The sequence below is a fragment of the Vitis riparia genome, chromosome 4 (genome assembly GCF_004353265.1).
Source record: "Vitis riparia cultivar Riparia Gloire de Montpellier isolate 1030 chromosome 4, EGFV_Vit.rip_1.0, whole genome shotgun sequence".
In the NCBI taxonomy this organism is placed as follows: Eukaryota; Viridiplantae; Streptophyta; class Magnoliopsida; order Vitales; family Vitaceae; genus Vitis; species Vitis riparia.
In genome coordinates this window covers 4,521,081-4,541,053 of record NC_048434.1, presented here as the reverse complement: position 1 = coordinate 4,541,053, position 19,973 = coordinate 4,521,081, and the positions used below count along the sequence as shown (strand labels likewise).

Genomic DNA, 19,973 nt, shown 5'->3' with positions numbered 1-19,973 from the left:
CCCTTTTGTAGGTCCTCTAAGGCTATATATGTACCCCTCTCTCATCACTCTCCTCAAACAAATTCAAATGTTCTCATAATCCTCCAACTGAGGAACAGAAAGACAGCAAGGAACAGAGAGAAACATTTCTCAGTTCTGTTGTTTGTATGTGAGAGAGAGAGAGAGAGAGAGAGAGAGAGATACTTATCCAAAAAAGTATGTGAGATAGATAGATAGAGAGAGAGAAGCCGTTCCATATCTGAATTTGAGCTGCACCAGCTCTAAAATTCATAAATATAACCCTATTTGGCATGAAACTTAGAGAAAACCTACTGTGATCTTTTAGGTTTCGCCGAATACTGTAGAATAGATTGGCCCAAATGGAGAGTAGCGATGTGTACAGAGTCAACAGTGCACGTCTGAGCAGTTCTAACATATGGAGGAACAGTGGCATGGAAGTTTTCTCAAGGTCTTCTCGAGATGAAGACGATGAAGAAGCACTTAAATGGGCTGCTATAGAGAAACTTCCAACATATCTACGTATAAGGAGGGGCATACTTGCTGAAGAAGAGGGAAAAGCAAGAGAAATTGACATAACAAGTCTTGGGTTGATTGAGAAAAAGAATTTGTTAGAGAGGCTTGTGAAAATAGCAGAGGAAGATAATGAGAAGTTCTTGTTAAAACTCAAGGAGCGCATTGATCGGTAAGCTTCACAAAAAAATAGTCTCAAATCTTCAACTTCAAAAAGGATTTGGTTGTTTGAAAGTCCTGCAACTTTTTTCTTTCGCATTTGATGCATTTTTGTTATGATGTATGAATGTAGGTTTTCTTTCTTTCCAAAATTATAAAAGTTGGAAAATTTCAGTTCTTGAACTTGCAGATTGATCTGGACTTTTGATGCTCATCTGTTCTTTTGTGTCAGAAGCATTGTTTTTAATAATCTAATTATTATGGTGTCTCTCTGCTTTTCATATTTAAAACAGAAGGATGTCCATAAAATTTTTAAAACTTTTGCTCATAATATGACATCAATACTAGAGATTCTGAGCTATTTTCTTTTTCTTCTTTTCTATGAAGCCTTTTTGTATGATGTATTTATGTTGGTTTCTAATTGTCTAAAACAGAGTTGGACTTGATATTCCAACCATTGAAGTTCGGTTTGAGCATATAACAGTGGATGCAGAAGCATATATAGGAGGCAGAGCACTACCTACAATAATCAATTTCTCTGCTAATATGTTAGAGGTAATTCATTTTTTAGATTATATTAATTTATATATGTATACCTTATGCTCTAACCTTTTAAGTTGCAAACAATCTCATGCTATGATTTTTCTCTCCCTAAAGGGGTTCTTGAATTATCTTCACATTCTTCCAAGTAGAAAAAAACCACTACCAATCCTCCATGATGTTAGTGGAATCATCAAGCCTGGCAGGTAAGAAGACAAATTAGATTAGGATTCATCCAATTAGACACTGCACAGTCCACTCCTCAATTCATTGATCAATATTTGCAGGATGACATTACTCTTAGGCCCGCCAAGTTCTGGAAAGACTACATTATTATTGACATTGGCAGGAAAACTTGGCTCAGATCTGAAAGTAAGAAAACACTTCTCATTACTAAGGTTTTTGGGGAATTGTTTGACTAGTGTTATATAATATGGGTATTTGTTAATTTTCAGCTTTCAGGGAGAGTTTCCTACAATGGCCATGGGATGGATGAGTTTGTTCCACAGAGGAGTTCAGCTTACATAAGTCAATATGATCTCCATATTGGAGAAATGACTGTCAGAGAAACATTAGCTTTCTCAGCAAGATGTCAAGGTGTTGGAACCGGTTATGGTCAGTTACAAAGACATCAACTTAGATGCATTTTGCTCCCTCCAAAAAATTTTAATGGATATGAATCAATTTGTTTCATATTTGGAAAATTTGCAGATATGTTAGCAGAATTATCAAGAAGAGAGAAGGTGGCAAACATTAAGCCTGATCCAGATATTGATATTTATATGAAGGTGATCAATTTTGATCAGAAAAAACCTTATATGAATCATTCTTTTTGACATTTTCATCCCTATAGTCACTAATCATTGTTGTGGATGAATCAATTCTTCTATAATCTAAAGATATTTGTATGTTATCTATATGAAGGCAGCAGCACTAAAAGGGCAGGGGGGCAGTGTAATTACAGACTATATTCTCAAGGTATCAAATTAAATTCAATCTAAGCTAATGGGAATGTCTTGAGAAGAAAAACATATAACAAAAATCTTAGTAGTTTCTATTTCTGTTTCTGAAACCTGAAGATCTTGGGACTTGAAGTCTGTGCTGATACTATAGTAGGGGATGAAATGGTACGAGGCATCTCTGGCGGGCAAAAAAGGCGACTCACAACAGGTAAAAACATAAAATATCTCATTTTAATTTTATCATAAAGTGATCCTCTCTCACTCTCTCAATCTCTCATCATGGACAGTTTCTGGGTTCTTGCCATGTTTCGTTATTACAGCTGAATTTCATTTTCTTCAAGATATTTTCACATGTGATACCTGAATTTGAATCACTAGTGTTGCTAAATTATTCCTAATCCTGAATTCTTCACCAAGCACTAGAGTTCATTCTTTTAAAACTTCTGATGAATATGATACAGGAGAGATGCTGGTTGGACCGGCTAAAGCACTTTTCATGGATGAGATATCAACTGGTTTGGACAGTTCAACTACTTTTCAGATTGTAAATTCAATCAGGCAGTCCATCCACATCCTCAAGGGAACTGCTATTATCTCCCTCCTCCAGCCAGCACCAGAAACCTATAACCTATTCGATGATATAATTCTCCTTTCTGATGGGCAAATTGTGTATCAAGGTCCCCGTGAAAATGTGCTAGAGTTCTTTGAACACATGGGTTTCAAATGTCCCGAGAGAAAAGGAGTGGCTGACTTCTTACAAGAAGTAATTTTAGTTCTGAATCACATTGTCTTTCTCATTTCAATTACTAATCTTTACAACCCAATGGACTTACGATCCTTTTGGTTTGGTACTACCATAGGTGACATCAAAGAAGGATCAAGAGCAGTATTGGGCTCATAGAGATGAACCTTATAGTTTTGTTACCGTCACAGAATTTTCTGAAGCATTTCAATCGTTTCATGTTGGTCGGAGGCTAGGTGATGAACTTGCTATTCCGTTTGACAAGGCCAAGGCCCACACCGCTGCTTTAACGACTAAGAAGTATGGTGTTAGCAAGAAGGAACTATTGAAAGCTTGCATATCAAGAGAACTCTTGCTTATGAAAAGGAACTCATTTGTTTACATTTTCAAAATGTGCCAAGTAAGTAGTATTGATGCAATAAACTTTCAGTTCTGTTCAAAATTGAAATGAATCCGAGAATTCATCAAAATACTAAAAATTTCATAAACGACAAGATCAAAATTTTATAGCTGTATGGAGTTCAGCTCTTGATTTCAAACAAATTTTTGTAATTCATTGTTCTTTTTCCATGTGCAGCTTATTCTTCTCGCTTTTATAATGATGACATTATTTCTAAGAACCGAGATGCCACGGAAAACGATAGCAGATGGCTGGATGTTTTTGGGTTCTATGTTCTTCACGTTGATGATGATCATGTTTAATGGATTTTCAGAGCTTGCCCTGACAATCATGAAACTTCCAGTCTTTTACAAACAAAGGGACCTACTTTTCTATCCTTCATGGGCATTCTCTCTACCCACATGGATTCTCAAGATCCCAATCACACTTGTAGAAGTGGCCATTTGGGTGTTCATGACTTATTATGTTGTTGGCTTTGATCCAAACATTGAAAGGTAAGTCCACAAACAGAAAATTAGAATTCAGCTTCTCACTTAAAATTTTGAGGTTCCATGATTGGATGAATGTGCTTAATGGCAGGTTTTTCAGACAGTACTTGTTACTCCTATGTATTAACCAGATGGCATCAGGACTTCTTCGACTCATGGCAGCACTAGGAAGGAACATCATAGTCGCAAATACATTTGGCTCATTTGCGTTACTTGCAGTTTTAGTTATGGGAGGATTCGTCTTATCAAAAGGTGAGAAAAAGAAAATTTTCAGTTTAATGGAAACAACATGTTCTTTTTTCCTTCATGACAATGACTTTGACTTTAACAATGAAAACTGCTTTCTTTTTCTTATCAAAAGATGATGTAAAGCCGTGGTGGATGTGGGGTTATTGGATTTCACCTATGATGTACGGGCAGAATGCCATAGCTGTGAACGAATTCCTTGGGAAGAGTTGGAGACATGTAGGCATTAATTTCATGAGAGAAAACAGGCAATAAGCTCTATCAATTTCAGCTAAAACTATTATGCAAATGTTCATGTGTAGGTTCCTGAAAATGCAACAGACCCGTTAGGTGTTTTAGTCTTGAAATCTCGAGGAATTTTCCCAGAGGCACGTTGGTATTGGCTGGGAGTAGGAGCTTTGATCGGATATGTTCTCCTATTCAATTTCCTATTCACTGTGGCCCTAGCTTATCTCAATCGTAAGTTCCATTTCATTCATCTATGGACTTTCAGAACTTAGAGTAATTGTTCTGATAATTGGATCAATCTGCTGCAGCATATGGGAAGCATCAGACAGTTCTATCTGAAGAGACCCTAACTGAGCAATCATCAAGAGGAACAAGCTCTACTGGTGAGTTAGTGATCTCCCAAATAAATTTCTTTTGCTTCAATCTTCAAATTTTCTAAAACAGAAGCCATGTGAAAAAAAACATATGCAGGAGGAAACAAAATTCGAAGTGGATCATCCAGATCATTGTCTGCAAGAGTGGGGTCCTTTAACAATGCTGATCAAAACAGGAAGAGGGGAATGATTCTTCCTTTTGAACCTCTTTCCATTACTTTTGATGAAATCCGATATGCAGTAGATATGCCACAGGTATCTTTATGATTAAGAGCCAACTGTTTTAGGCACCAAGAATGATACTTAAAAGTTCTAAACTTGGAGGGCATCCCGGAAACGTTGGCCTCCATTTTCCAGGAATCCTGCATAATACATGATTTTTTTGGAACTCCTAGTTTTGATATCTGAGTTACTAATTCCCATATGCTGGATTTTTCATTATGCAGGAAATGAAAGCACAAGGCATACCTGAGAACCGACTAGAACTTTTGAAAGGCGTGAGCGGTTCTTTTAGGCCAGGAGTCCTTACGGCTTTAATGGGTGTTAGTGGTGCTGGAAAAACCACTCTAATGGATGTATTGGCTGGCCGGAAAACTGGTGGATATATTGATGGAAGCATCAAGATATCTGGTTACCCAAAGAATCAAAAGACATTTGCTCGCATATCAGGATATTGCGAGCAAACTGATATCCACTCTCCTCATGTTACAGTCTATGAGTCCTTGCTTTATTCTGCATGGCTTCGGTTACCTCCTGAAGTTGATTCTGCAACCAGAAAGGTGACATCCAAACCCTTTCAGCCCAGCATACAGGATATTAGATAGATTTTAATACAAAATTAAAGATTTCTATGTTGTTAATGAATACCAGATTCTATAAATTTAACTTCCATGCTAACTAATGGATTGCAGATGTTCATTGAAGAGGTAATGGAGCTTGTGGAACTGAATTCATTGAGGCAAGCACTAGTTGGATTGCCAGGTGTGGATGGTCTCTCAACCGAGCAGCGCAAGAGGCTGACCGTTGCAGTCGAGCTTGTAGCAAACCCATCTATAATATTCATGGATGAACCAACCTCTGGGCTTGATGCCAGGGCAGCAGCAATAGTGATGAGAACAGTGAGGAACACAGTGGACACAGGACGAACTGTGGTGTGCACTATCCACCAGCCAAGCATTGATATATTTGATGCTTTTGATGAGGTAAGATATCTTTCTAGTGGTTATGGAACCAATAACTAGTTTTCATTTCTTGGATTTATACAAGGTTTAAGTATTTCAATGTCAAACTGCAGCTATTTCTTTTGAAACGAGGAGGAGAAGAAATATATGCAGGCCCATTAGGCCACCATTCTGCACATCTGATTAAGTACTTTGAGGTAAGGTCAATAAACACAAGAGATTCTAGGTATTCACCATATTTGCCTCTTGTTACTGGAATAAGCCATGTATTATTATGTTTCCATAGGGAATTGATGGAGTCAGTAAGATAAAAGATGGTTACAATCCAGCAACTTGGATGTTGGAAGTGACTTCAGCAGCACAAGAAGCAGTTCTAGGCATTAACTTCACCGATGTGTACAAGAACTCTGAACTATATAGGTAGGACCACATCAATGTTTCAGAAACAGGCTAAGGTGGATGCCATACTTCTAAATTTCTGTATTGATGCCTATCACAAAACTGGACATACTCAAAATCAGAATTCCAAATTCCTGATGATTTCCAGAACATTTTCAGAACTTTTAGAAGCTTTTACATGTTCCAATTTCGCAATGGCTTGAAAACCTCAGGAATGCCAAAATTTCTGATATACACTAAGATTTTGTTATAATTATTCATTTGTATGGTGAATGGTTCAGGAGAAACAAAGCATTGATCAAGGAACTCAGTACACCTCCTCCGGGTTCAAAAGATCTTTACTTCCCTACTCAATATTCACAATCTTTCTTCGCACAATGTAAGACTTGCTTATGGAAGCAACATTGGTCATATTGGCGAAACCCATCATACACAGCAGTGAGACTATTATTCACAACTTTCATAGCTTTAATGTTTGGCACGATATTCTGGGATCTTGGCTCTAGAAGGTAACCTAAATATACAAAAGCCCAAACCTCTGATGTGATCATTCCATCAAGAATCTTAGATTTGTATTATATCTAGTCCATAATTTGATAATGATTTTTGGGTGTTGCAGGCAAAGGAAACAGGATCTCTTCAATGCAATGGGTTCCATGTATTGTGCTGTTCTCTTTATTGGGGCACAAAATGCCACATCGGTGCAGCCTGTTGTGGCCATTGAGAGAACAGTCTTTTACAGAGAAAAAGCTGCTGGAATGTATTCAGCTTTGCCATATGCCTTTGGACAGGTGAGTTACTTGTCTTAGTCCATGAAGTTTGACAACGTATACTTTTCCATAGGAGACTCATCGAGTCATTCATGTGGCTTATTTGTGCTTAATGAGAATCTATTTTAAGTATAAACAAAGAGTTCTCCAAAGTTTTGAGAAATTCATGACAACAGTCCTGCTTTGCAGGTCATGATTGAGCTCCCATACATACTCATTCAGACAATCATCTATGGAGTTATAGTGTATGCCATGATTGGTTTTGACTGGACCATGACCAAGTTCTTTTGGTATATCTTTTTCATGTACTTCACCTTCTTATACTTCACTTTCTACGGAATGATGGCCGTGGCTGTCTCTCCAAACCACAACATTGCTGCCATAATTTCCTCTGCCTTCTATGCAATATGGAACCTTTTCTCAGGATTTATTGTTCCACGAACAGTAAGTTCAATCATTCCTATCTATTACCTTTTGTAGTAATTGAGAACAAGGCATAAGGACTAAAACTTTTTCTTTGACAGAGAATTCCTGTGTGGTGGAGATGGTACTATTGGTGTTGCCCCATCTCTTGGACTTTGTATGGATTGATTGGTTCACAATTTGGCGACATGAAGGACAAACTAGATACAGGTGAAACAATAGAAGACTTCGTAAGGAGTTACTTTGGGTTTAGAAATGACTTTCTGGGAATTGTTGCAGCTGTTATAGTAGGGATACCTGTGCTATTTGGATTCACCTTTGCCTATTCAATAAAGGCATTTAACTTCCAAAAAAGATAAGTTGCCTATAGAGGAATACAAATGAATTAGAACAAGGTTTAATCATTGTTCTTTTCCTTTTGAATCTACAGCCACTAGATAAATAAAAAAATTACCATCAACATATGATTTACATTATAGAGTTTGCTTGATTTTTTTTTTTTTTTTTTTCCCTATAATGAGACTGTTTTTGTCAAAGAACTCTACAAGTCCATGTAATTAATCCCCTTGGCATGTATTGAATGTGATCAGAAAACCTTTATATATGTGTGTATGTGTAGAGAGAGAGAGAGAGAGAGAGAGAGAGAGAGAGAGAGAGAGAGTCACTATAATAATGAAGGGATTCAGAAGAAGCAAAACCTTGATCGAGGAATTCAAGGGCATCTCCCCACAAAAAATGTATAATTCCCACTTAATACTTTGGGATTGAGGACAAAGCCTTTAGAATACTACCTCAGTCAGGATCTCATGAACATCATTCTTATGTAATAATGTTTAGAACAGTATTTCTGAGACCTTAACTCCAAAAGGCAGTCTTCTGAGGCCTAAGAGTTGACAATGGCTCATAGGATTTATGAAATTCCCAACAGGGTTAATTCTCAGTTCCCAATTTGTTTAAGATTTTCTACGGTTTCAGGAGAAGGCAATAAGACCATTTTAATAGCATGAGTTGCATGTATCCAACTGTTCTATTCATTGGGCAAAAGAATATCCCATCGCTGCAGATGTGGCTGTTGAGAGTACAGGCTTTTGAGAAGGAGCAGTAGGAATATAGTTGGCTTTGCGATATGCCTTTGAATGGGTAAATAATTTGCATTTCCTGTGATACTCAAAATTCAGATTCTTCAAGAAAAAATTAATATTTCATCTACATGTTTTTCTGGGGGTGAAATACTTGGGAATTAGCCAGGAATTATAACAGAAAAACGGGGACAACTAAAACAAGAAGATTAAGAAAGAAAATCAGATGTAAGGAAAGAACTCAAGAATTGACCTGATAATCAGGTTCTCAAACAAATCAGGGAACTTCCAAAGACCAAAGGGAAGAGTTTTAGAGTTTGGGTGGATATTTGTTTTTTACATTTGTTTTCAATTTTCTTTTTCTGCTTTCAACAATAGGTTAAATTTTTGGGAGAGAACTACAAATCATCAATCTATGTAATCATCCCATTTATATCTATTGAACTGATACAGAGAGGAATAAAAAGGAGAAATCTAGATATATCATCAGTATAAGCCTTCCTAATAATGGAAAATGAGATCATTCTTATTAGTAACAAACCAAATACAATATGGTGAAGAGGAGTACCAGTTCAAAGCCAAATGATCATCGCTATGGCTCAGTCCTTGTTCGTAGCCTCACTTAGAAGGACGGGATCTGAAACACACAGATATATATAAGGGAAAATGCACGAGGAGAGATAGAACAACTCGTAGAAATCAATGGGTATGACAACAGAGATAGCAACAGAATCAGGCTAGAAACCTGAAGCTTGCCTTGATTTTGCATTCCAAAACCCGAGAAAGATACTGTAACCGTGGAAAACTTTCGTTATTTTGGTTTTTGCTATTCCCCGTGGATCCGTTTGCTTGCCCAGAAAATAGGTAGGAAAAGGAGATGAAAACTCTGAAATTTAGAATTATGATCATTTGCGAGCTCCGCTTAATTCCACGGTTTGGTTTAGTTAATAATCAGAATCCAGAAAGCAATAAGATTCAGACACTCTCATTTATCTATTTATTTTCTCAGCAACCAAACACGGTCTGTATTAAGGAAACCGCTCCCGAGTACTGAGACTCCCAGACGTACACAGCACACAGGCCCTTGGACCTTCCGCTTTGGCCGTTAAAATTGATGTCATTGAGTGACGAAAATGCCCTCGTAGGTGGATGGGTCTCGTTCTGCATCTGCATTATCATCATCATCACCACCTTTTAAGAAAGAATGTGATTAATGAAAAATATTAAAAGATCAAATCCATAATAAAATTCTTGTCAGTGCCACACAACTGATCAGCAGAAAAGTGCAGAACAGTTGAGCTCCGCCATGAAAACAAATGGTACCAGACACCTGAATCATTCAGCTTAAGCAAGGAGAATGAGGTTTTAAGCAGCTAAAAATAAAGGGAGGGAAATTTTCATAAAAATAAAAATAAAAAGCAATATTTGTAAAACAGAGCAGCCAATTTATTGGCACCATTATATCAACTCCCCCATAGCTTTGATGGAAAACATAGAAACAAGTAATACACACATGGAAGCAAGCTCTACGACAAATGGGTTCATCCGGAACATTCAAACCGAAGGCAATATAGTCTGATGATGATTCACTCAATTGAACCAACTGAAAGTAAAAGGCTGAAACAAGATGGCTGAAACCCTACAAAACCAGCAAAATGTGATTAACCCCCACTTAGAGCCGCATATGTTACAGTTGAATGACCACCTCACAACACTCTACTCAAGAGATCTAAAGCTACAATTTTGAAATTTTGAAGGACAAAAAAAAAGGAAGATCATTCATTGTTCGCTAGTCTGTTCCCAAGCCATCCAAGAAGCTCTGCAACTCCCTCAAACCCTCTGCAGAAATGCTCCTTTGCACCCTTGGTCGTGGGGCAACCAAGTTAGGGGGGGCCTGGGGTTGGAAGCACACCACAACAGCAGCCAGATTGTCTCCACTCTTTCTCTTTAAGGCCTCATCAACTAGATCCTTGCTACACAAGGCCGGGTCGTTGTGTTCCTGAAGTCTTCTCCTGGCAAAATCCACAGCATTCTGGCTTCTAAAGACATCCCAGATCCCATCACAACCTATGATGAGGAATTCATCTTCTTCAGTAAGTCTTGTTGTCATGAACTCAGGCTCTGCACTCAGGGGTCCACCATCCACATCCTTCAGTCCTTCCATGTGCCAGTCTCCTAAAGCTCGAGCAACATTGAGTTGTCCATTGAGGTAGCCATCATAGACATAGCCTCCACATGCTTCAATGCGCTTCTTTTCCTTGGAGCAAACTGGTTTGTGGTCCCTTGACATTTCAATTGCCTTGCCACGCCGACAGAGTACTGCACGACAATCTCCAGCATTAGCCACCACCAATGACCTGCCATTAGAGACAATGATCAAACATGCCCCTGAACTTGCTATTATTAGTATATACATAATATTAACAAACTGGTGCCCATGGAAAAGTTCCTTTAATATGCCTAAGATGCCCCTGAACCAGATTTCCTTTTTGCCCTTATAGATAATTGCATAGAGCCTTGCCATTGAATATGAGATCAGGGTTTGCCCACATTCAAGCTCATTACAGTTCACATGGGTCATGCTGCTCTCTGTTTCTATAAACAGAAAGCATCAGTATAACAGCATGTCCAAATAGTCTAAACCACCAGGCGTACATTCGATGCAAAGTCATTCATCCCTGGTACCATTTCCATCTCATTACCGTGTAAGAAAAATGTTAGCAGGAGAGAAACCTTCACTCTGATTGATTCTGGCCCTTGATTGGAGGACATGGAACAGGAAATTCCAACTTGCATGTGCCCACAGCTCCATTCTTGCACAATGATGGTTATCAATATAAATCAAGTATAGGACATTAATTACCTCAATTTGGGAAACACCCACTAGACTAAGAACCTTGGTGCTTCATAAATACCAGACTTATAAAAACAAAAGAGAGAGATAAAGATGTCAGGGAAGTAACTAGAGGCTTTGGTCAGTGTTAATACAAGAAGATAAAATATGAAAATATATAAAATACTTAACATAAATTCTTCAAGAATTATATGTCCATATATTCATGATTAGAGAAGTCCTAACCTTCCAACGACAAGAGCTGCCAATGCGGTGGTACCAGAAGCAAGGGCGGCATCTAAGGAGCAAGCTTCTGCAAAAGCATTGTCTGTTTGCAGAAAAGCAGAAGCAACAACCCTCTCAATCTCCCTTGGAAAGTCTTCATCCTCAACAATGAACCTTGGCAGATGGTAGCAAACAAAATCCGCAGCATGCTTTCCTCCATGACCATCAAAAACCTGACACAACCAGGAAATGATAAGTTATACGAAATTAGAGTTTAAAAATAGATGCACTACAAGTTGAACTACTGTTTCTTATCCTGGATTAACCAAACAATCTTTATATCTTGCATGTTAACAACACTGTACATGCTGAAACTGTCATGAAGCACCACCATCTCATTACTAATAAATAAATTTCTTGATCTTTGAAAGCAAAAATGGAAAAAGGACTGAAAAGAAAAAAAAAATCCATTATTTGGTAAATAGCTTCAAATGTGTTTGTAGGTATTTACTGCTATCCTAATAATAGCAACCGAGTTTCCACTCTTTCTTTTTTCTCCTTTTAACAGGTACCTCTTCTTCTTGGAACATAGAATTGAACCAGGAACTTCCCTACCCCAACCCCAACCTCTTGCCATGTAAGCTAGGGACTCGATAACAGCAACCAGGTTCTGATATTGAATTGTCGACGCAAACATTTTTCCTGCCTTTTTCTCTCCACACTTTAATTACTTTGCTAGGAGGTAAAGTGGTGATAGGATGGACCAAAAAATTGAAAAAGAAAGTACAAATATTTTCTTTATCCAAATACCACCTGTCATCTCGCAAAGTGGTAAAGGAGGAGGAAGAGAAGCATCTTCCTTAGTAATAAAACGAAATCCAATTCCGAATTCTCAACAGAAACATATGTGAAGTAATTAGCAATAAGAGGAGTGAAATACCCCATAGAAGGCATTAGGCTCTTCGTTCAAATTCTTGAACCCATATTCGCTCGTAAAATTGTCAACACAAACATACACGTCCTCCATGCTTTTTCGAAACCCAACGTCCGTCCATGCTCCAGAACGAACAATTGGAATGAAATCAGTCTCATGATCTTCTACACTCAGTCCTGATTCAACAGAATTTTCTGTTGTCTTCATCTTCAGCTGCCAAAAGGTGAAAAAATAGGATATCCAACCACATAATACAAATGGAAATTAGGGGGGAAAAGAAGGAAGAAGAAGAAGAAGAAGGTGGGAAAAAAAATGGGCAGTGCTCCAGCAACAATCAAAATCAAATCAAATGCATAATTACCAGCAGTAGTGATCTAGTGACTGCCATTACTTTAGGCATGCATATGAAATCTTCATGTTCTCAAGAGTTCAAATGTTGGTTTATTAGACAAAGATTATTAAATTAAACTCAGCATGATCCAGTAATCCACATTAATGATTCATCCAGTCAAAGAATATAGAATGGAAAAAAAGCCAGCTAATTGAATGAGAATTTAATAAAATTAACACATCATGCAATAGCTACAGGCTGATGAATTAAACATTTCTAACACAAGGCTTAAATGTTTGGATACAGACAAGACAATTATATTTCAATTAATAAATGCCTGATTTTAGAGGCTAGTTGAACTATATACTTATAAGCAATCATTAGATGGTGACATTAACAGGAGTAATTATAGTAACAATCACTCTTTTTCACATTAATTCAAGACCAGAAACTACCTCAAAACATAAGAGCACTTAGCTCAAGATATCTGAATTGATCCCCATCTGTACAGCACAAGACCATATTGTTATACTCAATGCAACAAATGTGTGGTACTCCTAGGCAAGAAGTCCCATTATAAACTTGAAACCCAACCAAAAAATACCCTTGATACTGACCTTAGCATCCCAAAATTGGGAGAAAAGAAGAGATATGGTCCACTGCCTAGGACTCCAATATTTATTAAAGAAACTCCTTACCATCCCATTATTATAACTGTAAATGAGATTTTTCAGATATGCACCATAATCTAACTCCTCGATAAAGCAAACCCCAATCTTTGCACCACATGGATGAGAAAGTCCAAAATTCACAATATCACAACTTTCTTCATATCTAGCTCACACATTATCCACCAAAAACATATATAAATAATTTGCATATTACACAAAAAGCTATTTCTTTGCCTTGAGTTTTAAGCATTCATTAACAAGAAGAGTCACATGTAAAATTTGCTTGACCCCCTACAAAAGCAAACTGAGATTCTTACACTACCTCCCACCACAGCATCATCCATGTATTCCAAGAGAACCCTTCCAACCAATCTCTATCGAGCACCAATTTTACCAATCCCCAGCCCATTTGACATAGTCACCAGTCCTACTCCTAATAAAACTTTCCTAAAAACTCAACATTCCTTTAACTCCTTACCTTCCACCCAAGTCAGCCTGCCAATCACTAAGCTCCAAATTAGTCTTCAATCAAGCAACCAAAACTTTTGCCTCCAACTAAGATCCTTCAATAAAGTCAATATCCTTAAAAGCCTTTAAACTCTTCCCCCATTCTCTCCCCGGTGGAGAAACTCATCCACTCTTCCTTGACACCAACCTCCTTATTTGATTCCTCCAACATGGAAGCCATGCTAGTCTCTGATTTACAAAAACAAACATATTCCATCCTTCTGACCTTTCCTTGAGAAGTTTAAACTTTTTTACTCGAGATAAAACTTAGCACACAATAACTGCAAAACATGTTTTAATCTCTTATCTCAAAATTCGTTGAACCATATGGTCTGAAACAAGGGCAGAGTTAGGCAGTGCCCAGGAGGAGCATATGCCCCCCCCCTGAAATTTAAAAAAAAATGTTGGGGTTAGTGGAGTTCAATCCATTAACCACAATTCTGAAGGATTTAGCTGCCTACCACTAGGCTATACAAGTACTTTGGTGTTATCTTACCCCCCCCAAAATAAGTTCCATATAATGACAACCGGACCTTCAACCAATTTTCTGGCTCCACTGAAACAAGCGTATCCCACTTTGAACTTATTGTCCAGCATAATCAGAAAAACAGTTAAATATCAACCTAAGGAAATGTGTCCAGGAAACACCTGAAATATTCCCATGCAATGACCAAAGATATTTATCAACTTTCTTTTAGTAGGTAAGAAAAATTATATTAGAAGGCACCAGAAGAGGAATTCCAGTAGATGAGGGTTTTACAAGGATCAGCCTTAGATACAAAGACATGATAGAGAAAGCTACAAGAAAAACCCTAAACCAACCAGAAACCCATCAACGAACCCAGAAATGATAAGAATAAGCCCCATCCCTTCAAAAAATAAAAATAAAAAAGCATTAATTTCTCTTCTTCCAAATACACCAGAGTTATGAGCCAGCCTGCAACATAGACGAACATGAGTAGCTGATTCCTTACTTTGCCCACACAATCAACACTACTTAACCGGAGCCATTCCTTCCTTCATCAACTAATGGATGGTGAAAATCCACCCCACATAGTTTGCCAAGCAAAAAAGCTCATCTTAAGGGTGTATAGAAACCCTACACCAATGATAATGGAAAATAAGAGATGGGCCTAGACGAGAGGGCCTTGAAGAAATATTTGACCAAAAAACATCCTTTCCAGGGCTCTTCCAGAACAGGTCCTCAATACCCTCCCCAATATTGTATTTGTGAAAGCTGGTCATAAAGGACATAAATTATGAAAATATCTAATGAATGTTGGAACTCAATGTCATTGCCCTTTTTGCAATTACTAATAATCTACAATCAATGCATTCCAATCAACAGCCAAGGAGCAAAGGCCAGGGAATTGGCCCTTATGCACTGACTCCCCCCACACCATATATTGGATCAGGACCTGGTTTTCAAACCATCCCCCTCCAGTATGGTAGTAAATCCATAGACAACATTCAAGTTCAAATATATGCCTTCAAGACTTTTGATTGACATTTTCTTTTAGCAATAAATGAGGTTTATGTATTTGTCTTACATGTTTCATACTGTGACATGCTTTTATTTCTAAGATGAATGTGGTCCTTCAATTGCACTGAACGTGATTTAGATATATAAATGAAATTTACATATAGGAGATATAAGTTACCCGTCAGGGTAGCCCAGTTGGTTAGGGCGAATATTAGAAAGTGTGGTCCCAATAAGTGGCACATAGTCCTAGGTTCGAATCCTGCCACTGATGATACCCTAAATTTTACTGGTGCTAGTTGTTGCGAGGCGGTCAGCACCCCAAGGTTTGGGTCTCCATCGAGAGTTCTAAGGGTTTGGCCATGAAAGGTTCCTCGGTTATCAAAAAAAAAAAACACATATAGGAGATATAAGTTATAGTTCTGTCACATCAATTTGTTCTCAATCAATGGTAAGATTGGGCACTTTATTGGAAAGACTATAACGTATCAATATGATCAAAGACTGTAACATATCATTATGGTCTACCTCAATCATATGTGGCTCTGAATTGGTATGGCTTGTAAATATGGATGCATTGAATTGATTATGAGAAAGAAATTATTAAAACCACTACCACCATTGTTGTATTTTCACATGGCACCATTAAAATGATACTCATAATTGGTTAATGCAATAAGCTCTTAATCCTAAGAGAGTGGTCACCTAAAATTCTTTTCTTTAATTGCTTTATTTAGGTAGTTGGTGTTAAGGTTGTGTGAATACTTATCCTCAAAACACAATTCATGCTTTTTAAAAGAAAGGCCCTGTTTGGAAATTATTCTTAAAAACAGTTTTCTAACTCAAAAAACAGGTTTGGAAAACTTCTGATATAAAACAATCTTTTGGGAATTTGTTCTAAAAACATGTTTTTTAAAACAAATTTAGGTGTTTTCAATTGTTTTTTATAAAGTGTTCTGAGTAACAATTGAAAATATAAAAAATACTTTGTAAACTTTTGCATTGTACACAAGTGCGTAGTACATTCGTGGAGAATAAGTCAAGAAAACTGTTTTTAATATTTGATTTCCAAATATAATTTTGTTTTTGAAGACAATTGATTGCTTTTTCTTGAGAACTTTTTTTTGAAAACATTCCCAAGTAGACCCTACAATTCCCCCCCCCCCCCCCCCCCAAAATAATTACAATCATAGTTACAAGTAACCCATCAATGGTATGAGTAACTTACTACTTAAAGTATAACTAGAGATTAAAAGATATTAAATTAGGTATAAAAAATTAAAAGATACATTGATCGGAGAATATGTTTCATCCCATTCCAATTCCCCTTCTTAAGAGAAAAACTCCACTATATCCTGCCTTGTACCAATGTCACCTATGGACATTGGTTGGTGGAGAAGGGTACTTGCAATTATTTAACTAGTTAGGGCTTTAATAAAACTTCCTTGGTGGAATCATAACCTAATTCAGCCATCATAAAGCAAACCCTAGAGATCTCACCTCTAGCCTAATTAGGAAACTCAAAAAAGGGAAGAGGAATCCTCAAGGGTTTGGTTACTTCTTTTTTCAGTTGAAAATCATTTGGGTTTCTACAACCCTAATCTTCACATCTCTCTCCTCTCCAATGGTCTTGGAAGCTAGAACATTCATTCACTGTCCTTATTATAGGCTTAAAGCCTAGGTACATTTTTCCCCTTTTTTTTTTAGTGATTTTAAGATTGGATTTTTTTTTCTCTTTAAATTCCTTCCACAAATTTCTAAACCAACAATTCCAACCCTCCTCAATAGTGGCCTATAGACCCTTGCTCAATAGTGTCCTCCTTTGAACACCCATCCAAGATACCAAACTTGCCCACTAACACTCTAGTCAAACAATTGATCTTTTTTACTAGAGAATCTTCATAACCACTTATCCAAAATGGTTTTATGAAAAAACAAGCCAACTCCAAATTCCCAAACCCCCTGCACCTTCTTAGGGAAACAAACAGCAGCTCAATTTACCAAGGGAGGTTTCTGATCCACCTCCCCCTCCCCAAAAGAAAAGAAAGGAAGAAGATAAATAAATCAGGTACTCAAGAGAGTACTTTTAATGAGAGTCAGCATCCTCCCCTTGGCAGGATATCACCCTTTCTGAGATGCAAGTCTCCTCTCAAACTGTCTACCACTAGATCCCACATTGCAATCAACTTAAAAGAAGAAACCAATGGTAGGACTGAAAAGGTAGCTTCCCACCCTTGGAACCAAGAACAGCTGGTAGAGAGTCCTAAGTTCTCCATATCCCTTCTCCTACAATAATCTATTTATTATTCAGAAGGGCAAGAGTGCCTCCAAAGGTAGCTTTCTTTGCTTGGGAGGCTTCTTGGGGTAAAGTTTTAATGCAGGAGCAACTTCAAAGGAGGGGGTTCTCTTTGGCAAATAGGTGTTTTCTTTGTCTATCTGAAGAAGAAACGGTGGATTGTGTCAAGACGCGGGTCCTGTGGAACCTTCTTTTCTCCCTTTTTGGTATATCTTGGACTCTTTCGTGTACAGTGAAGGCAACCCTTCTTGGGTGGAATGGAGGGTTTGTGGGGAAAAGGCACAAGAAGGCTTGGAAAATGGCGCCTTTATGTATTTTTTGGTCAGTATGGAAGGAGAGAAATAGGCTAGCGTTTGGGGATGAGGATCTCTCGCTTCAAAGGTTGAAATATTCTTTTGTATGTAATCTTTGGTCGTGGGTCAGGGGTTCCTTAGCAGAGAGTCATTCTTCTCTTGTAAGTTTTGTAGACTAGATAGGCTCCTAGTTAGGGAAGGTGGTGTGTATACTCCCTGTATACTTAGAGGGCACCAGTTTTTGGTGTTTCCTCTTTTTGTTTAATATACTTCTTTTTATTTATCAAAAAAAATATATATATTCAGAAGGGCTTGAAGGCCCAATAACCATAGTCTCAAGGGTTTCTTCTTATGGTAGAGATGGAATTTGATTTTCACAAATCTAACAGTTCCCAAACCTCATCTTAGTCAACAATAGCAAGAAATCCTAAACAACATGATCACAAGCTTTTCAATGTCTCCTACACGAAACCCCCACTCTAGAACTCTTCAGTCTGGAGTCAATGGCCTTAATGGGAATAAGATCAGCATCAAGAATAAGTTCATCATCCACAAATGTACTCTGAAATCTGAGACAAGTTTCTCAAACCACAAACCTCAGTCTATTAGCAATAACCTCTACTAGGAGTTTTTATAAACCACAAACTAGAGTTATAGGTATAAAGTCCTTCAGATCCACTGTTCCTCAAAAGATCCAAAAATTTGGAATTCCTCAACAAGTCAAAACCTTTGACTTAACAGCAAACCACCTTTTGGCGCTAAAATTCCATAGAAAAATCATCAAGTTAAGGGCCTTATCCATAATGAAGAGGCACATGGACACCTCCTCAATAAATAACCACTCAAGGGATACCCAATCCTTGGGAAAGATGGAATACATTGGCCACATCCCCATAAAGTAGGCCCCTCCCAGATGCCTTTCAACAAAAGCACCAACGGCCACATCAAATTCTTCACATCTCTAGTGTCCCACATCACATCACTAATCCCTAACCCCCTCACCTGGATACCCTAGTTCCCAAGGCAATCTTATTAACAAAGAAGAACTCCAAAATTCCTAACCATCTCATTGTCAACAGATCTATTATACTTTAACAGCTTTGATTCACATTATTTTGTGTGTCTGCAACCACCAGGTGTTTTGTTGTCATTGGGGTGGGGTGGGACGAGGTGGCATCTAACAAACATTAAACAGAAGAACTTGCTTCATACACCTAATTAAAGAAATTCATTCATTTTTTTTCTTTGGATGGGTGGACAACAGCCAACGAATCCATAACCTTAAAAGGAAATGGTTGATAAAACTATTCAAGAAGCCCATTAACCATTTTTACACAGTAGAGTAAAATAGCCATCACTCATTGCAGAAAGGCGAAAGATAAGAAACCCATTCATAACTGAAGAATATACAGCAAACAATCACAAAGAGAAATTACTGTCATTCTTCTCCGACCCGCTATCTCAGCCAAACCCAAATTTAGAAAATTCACAAGCTTTGAATGAGAAAGGCTCACCAGAGATGGGTGCCGAACCAAGGACTTCTTACATGGCGCGTTGACCTGGGCACTGCCGAAACACTGCCGATACGCCGACGAAATCGGGTTCGGTGGCCGACCCTCACTCGAGCTCCCATTTTCTCCGCCATTGATAACATCCTTCCTGTCCTCCATTGTGTTTAACCATCAGAATCTCTATCTCCAAAGCCCTAACCCTAGAATTTCGGTAGGTTGACTTGGTGGAAATTAAGGATTTTTTTGGGTTGTGTGATGTAGGAATTGTAGGGTTTTTCTAGGGTTTTCCAGTGGTTTTGAGCGGAGAAAGAGATTTTCAGTGTGGGGGAGATTGGTAGAGAGATTTTAGGCTATTTGTGCGTTGCTCCTGTTGTTCATGAATGGCGTTTCC

General features: G+C 37.9%; 2 protein-coding genes across 2 annotated transcripts; one reads left to right on the top strand and one right to left on the bottom strand.

The window, feature by feature from the left end:
* The first annotated feature begins 52 nt into the window (after positions 1-52).
* On the top strand, positions 53-8,379 carry LOC117912064 (pleiotropic drug resistance protein 1-like). The gene is made up of 24 exons (XM_034826518.1): positions 53-682; positions 1,104-1,224; positions 1,327-1,415; positions 1,497-1,581; positions 1,665-1,824; positions 1,921-1,997; positions 2,134-2,187; positions 2,289-2,379; positions 2,633-2,934; positions 3,032-3,313; positions 3,491-3,807; positions 3,893-4,053; positions 4,163-4,266; positions 4,350-4,506; positions 4,584-4,658; positions 4,747-4,904; positions 5,096-5,428; positions 5,561-5,851; positions 5,944-6,027; positions 6,117-6,250; positions 6,511-6,738; positions 6,849-7,020; positions 7,189-7,443; positions 7,524-8,379. The coding sequence occupies exons 1-24, from the start codon at positions 360-362 to the stop codon at positions 7,779-7,781; spliced, it is 4,311 nt and encodes a 1,436-aa protein (XP_034682409.1). The 5' UTR covers positions 53-359; the 3' UTR covers positions 7,782-8,379.
* A 1,496-nt stretch (positions 8,380-9,875) lies between these two features.
* Positions 9,876-19,968, bottom strand: LOC117912065 (probable protein phosphatase 2C 22). The gene is made up of 4 exons (XM_034826519.1): positions 19,586-19,968; positions 12,500-12,706; positions 11,581-11,792; positions 9,876-10,858 (listed from the first exon to the last, which is right to left on the bottom strand). The coding sequence occupies exons 1-4, from the start codon at positions 19,739-19,741 to the stop codon at positions 10,291-10,293; spliced, it is 1,143 nt and encodes a 380-aa protein (XP_034682410.1). The 5' UTR covers positions 19,742-19,968; the 3' UTR covers positions 9,876-10,290.
* Between the last annotated feature and the right edge of the window lie 5 nt (positions 19,969-19,973).

Coding starts and splice junctions, on each gene's coding strand:
- LOC117912065 (XM_034826519.1), bottom strand. CDS start 19,741: ATGGAGGACAGGAAGGATGTTATCAATGGCGGAGAAAATGGGAGCTCG. Junction 12,707..19,585: donor TGGTTCGGCACCCATCTCTG/GTGAGCCTTTCT, acceptor ACCTTTTGGCAG/CTGAAGATGAAGACAACAGA. Junction 10,859..11,580: donor GCAGCTCTTGTCGTTGGAAG/GTTAGGACTTCT, acceptor CTCTAATGGCAG/GTCATTGGTGGTGGCTAATG.
- LOC117912064 (XM_034826518.1), top strand. CDS start 360: ATGGAGAGTAGCGATGTGTACAGAGTCAACAGTGCACGTCTGAGCAGT. Junction 3,314..3,490: donor ACATTTTCAAAATGTGCCAA/GTAAGTAGTATT, acceptor TTCCATGTGCAG/CTTATTCTTCTCGCTTTTAT. Junction 5,429..5,560: donor TTGATTCTGCAACCAGAAAG/GTGACATCCAAA, acceptor AATGGATTGCAG/ATGTTCATTGAAGAGGTAAT.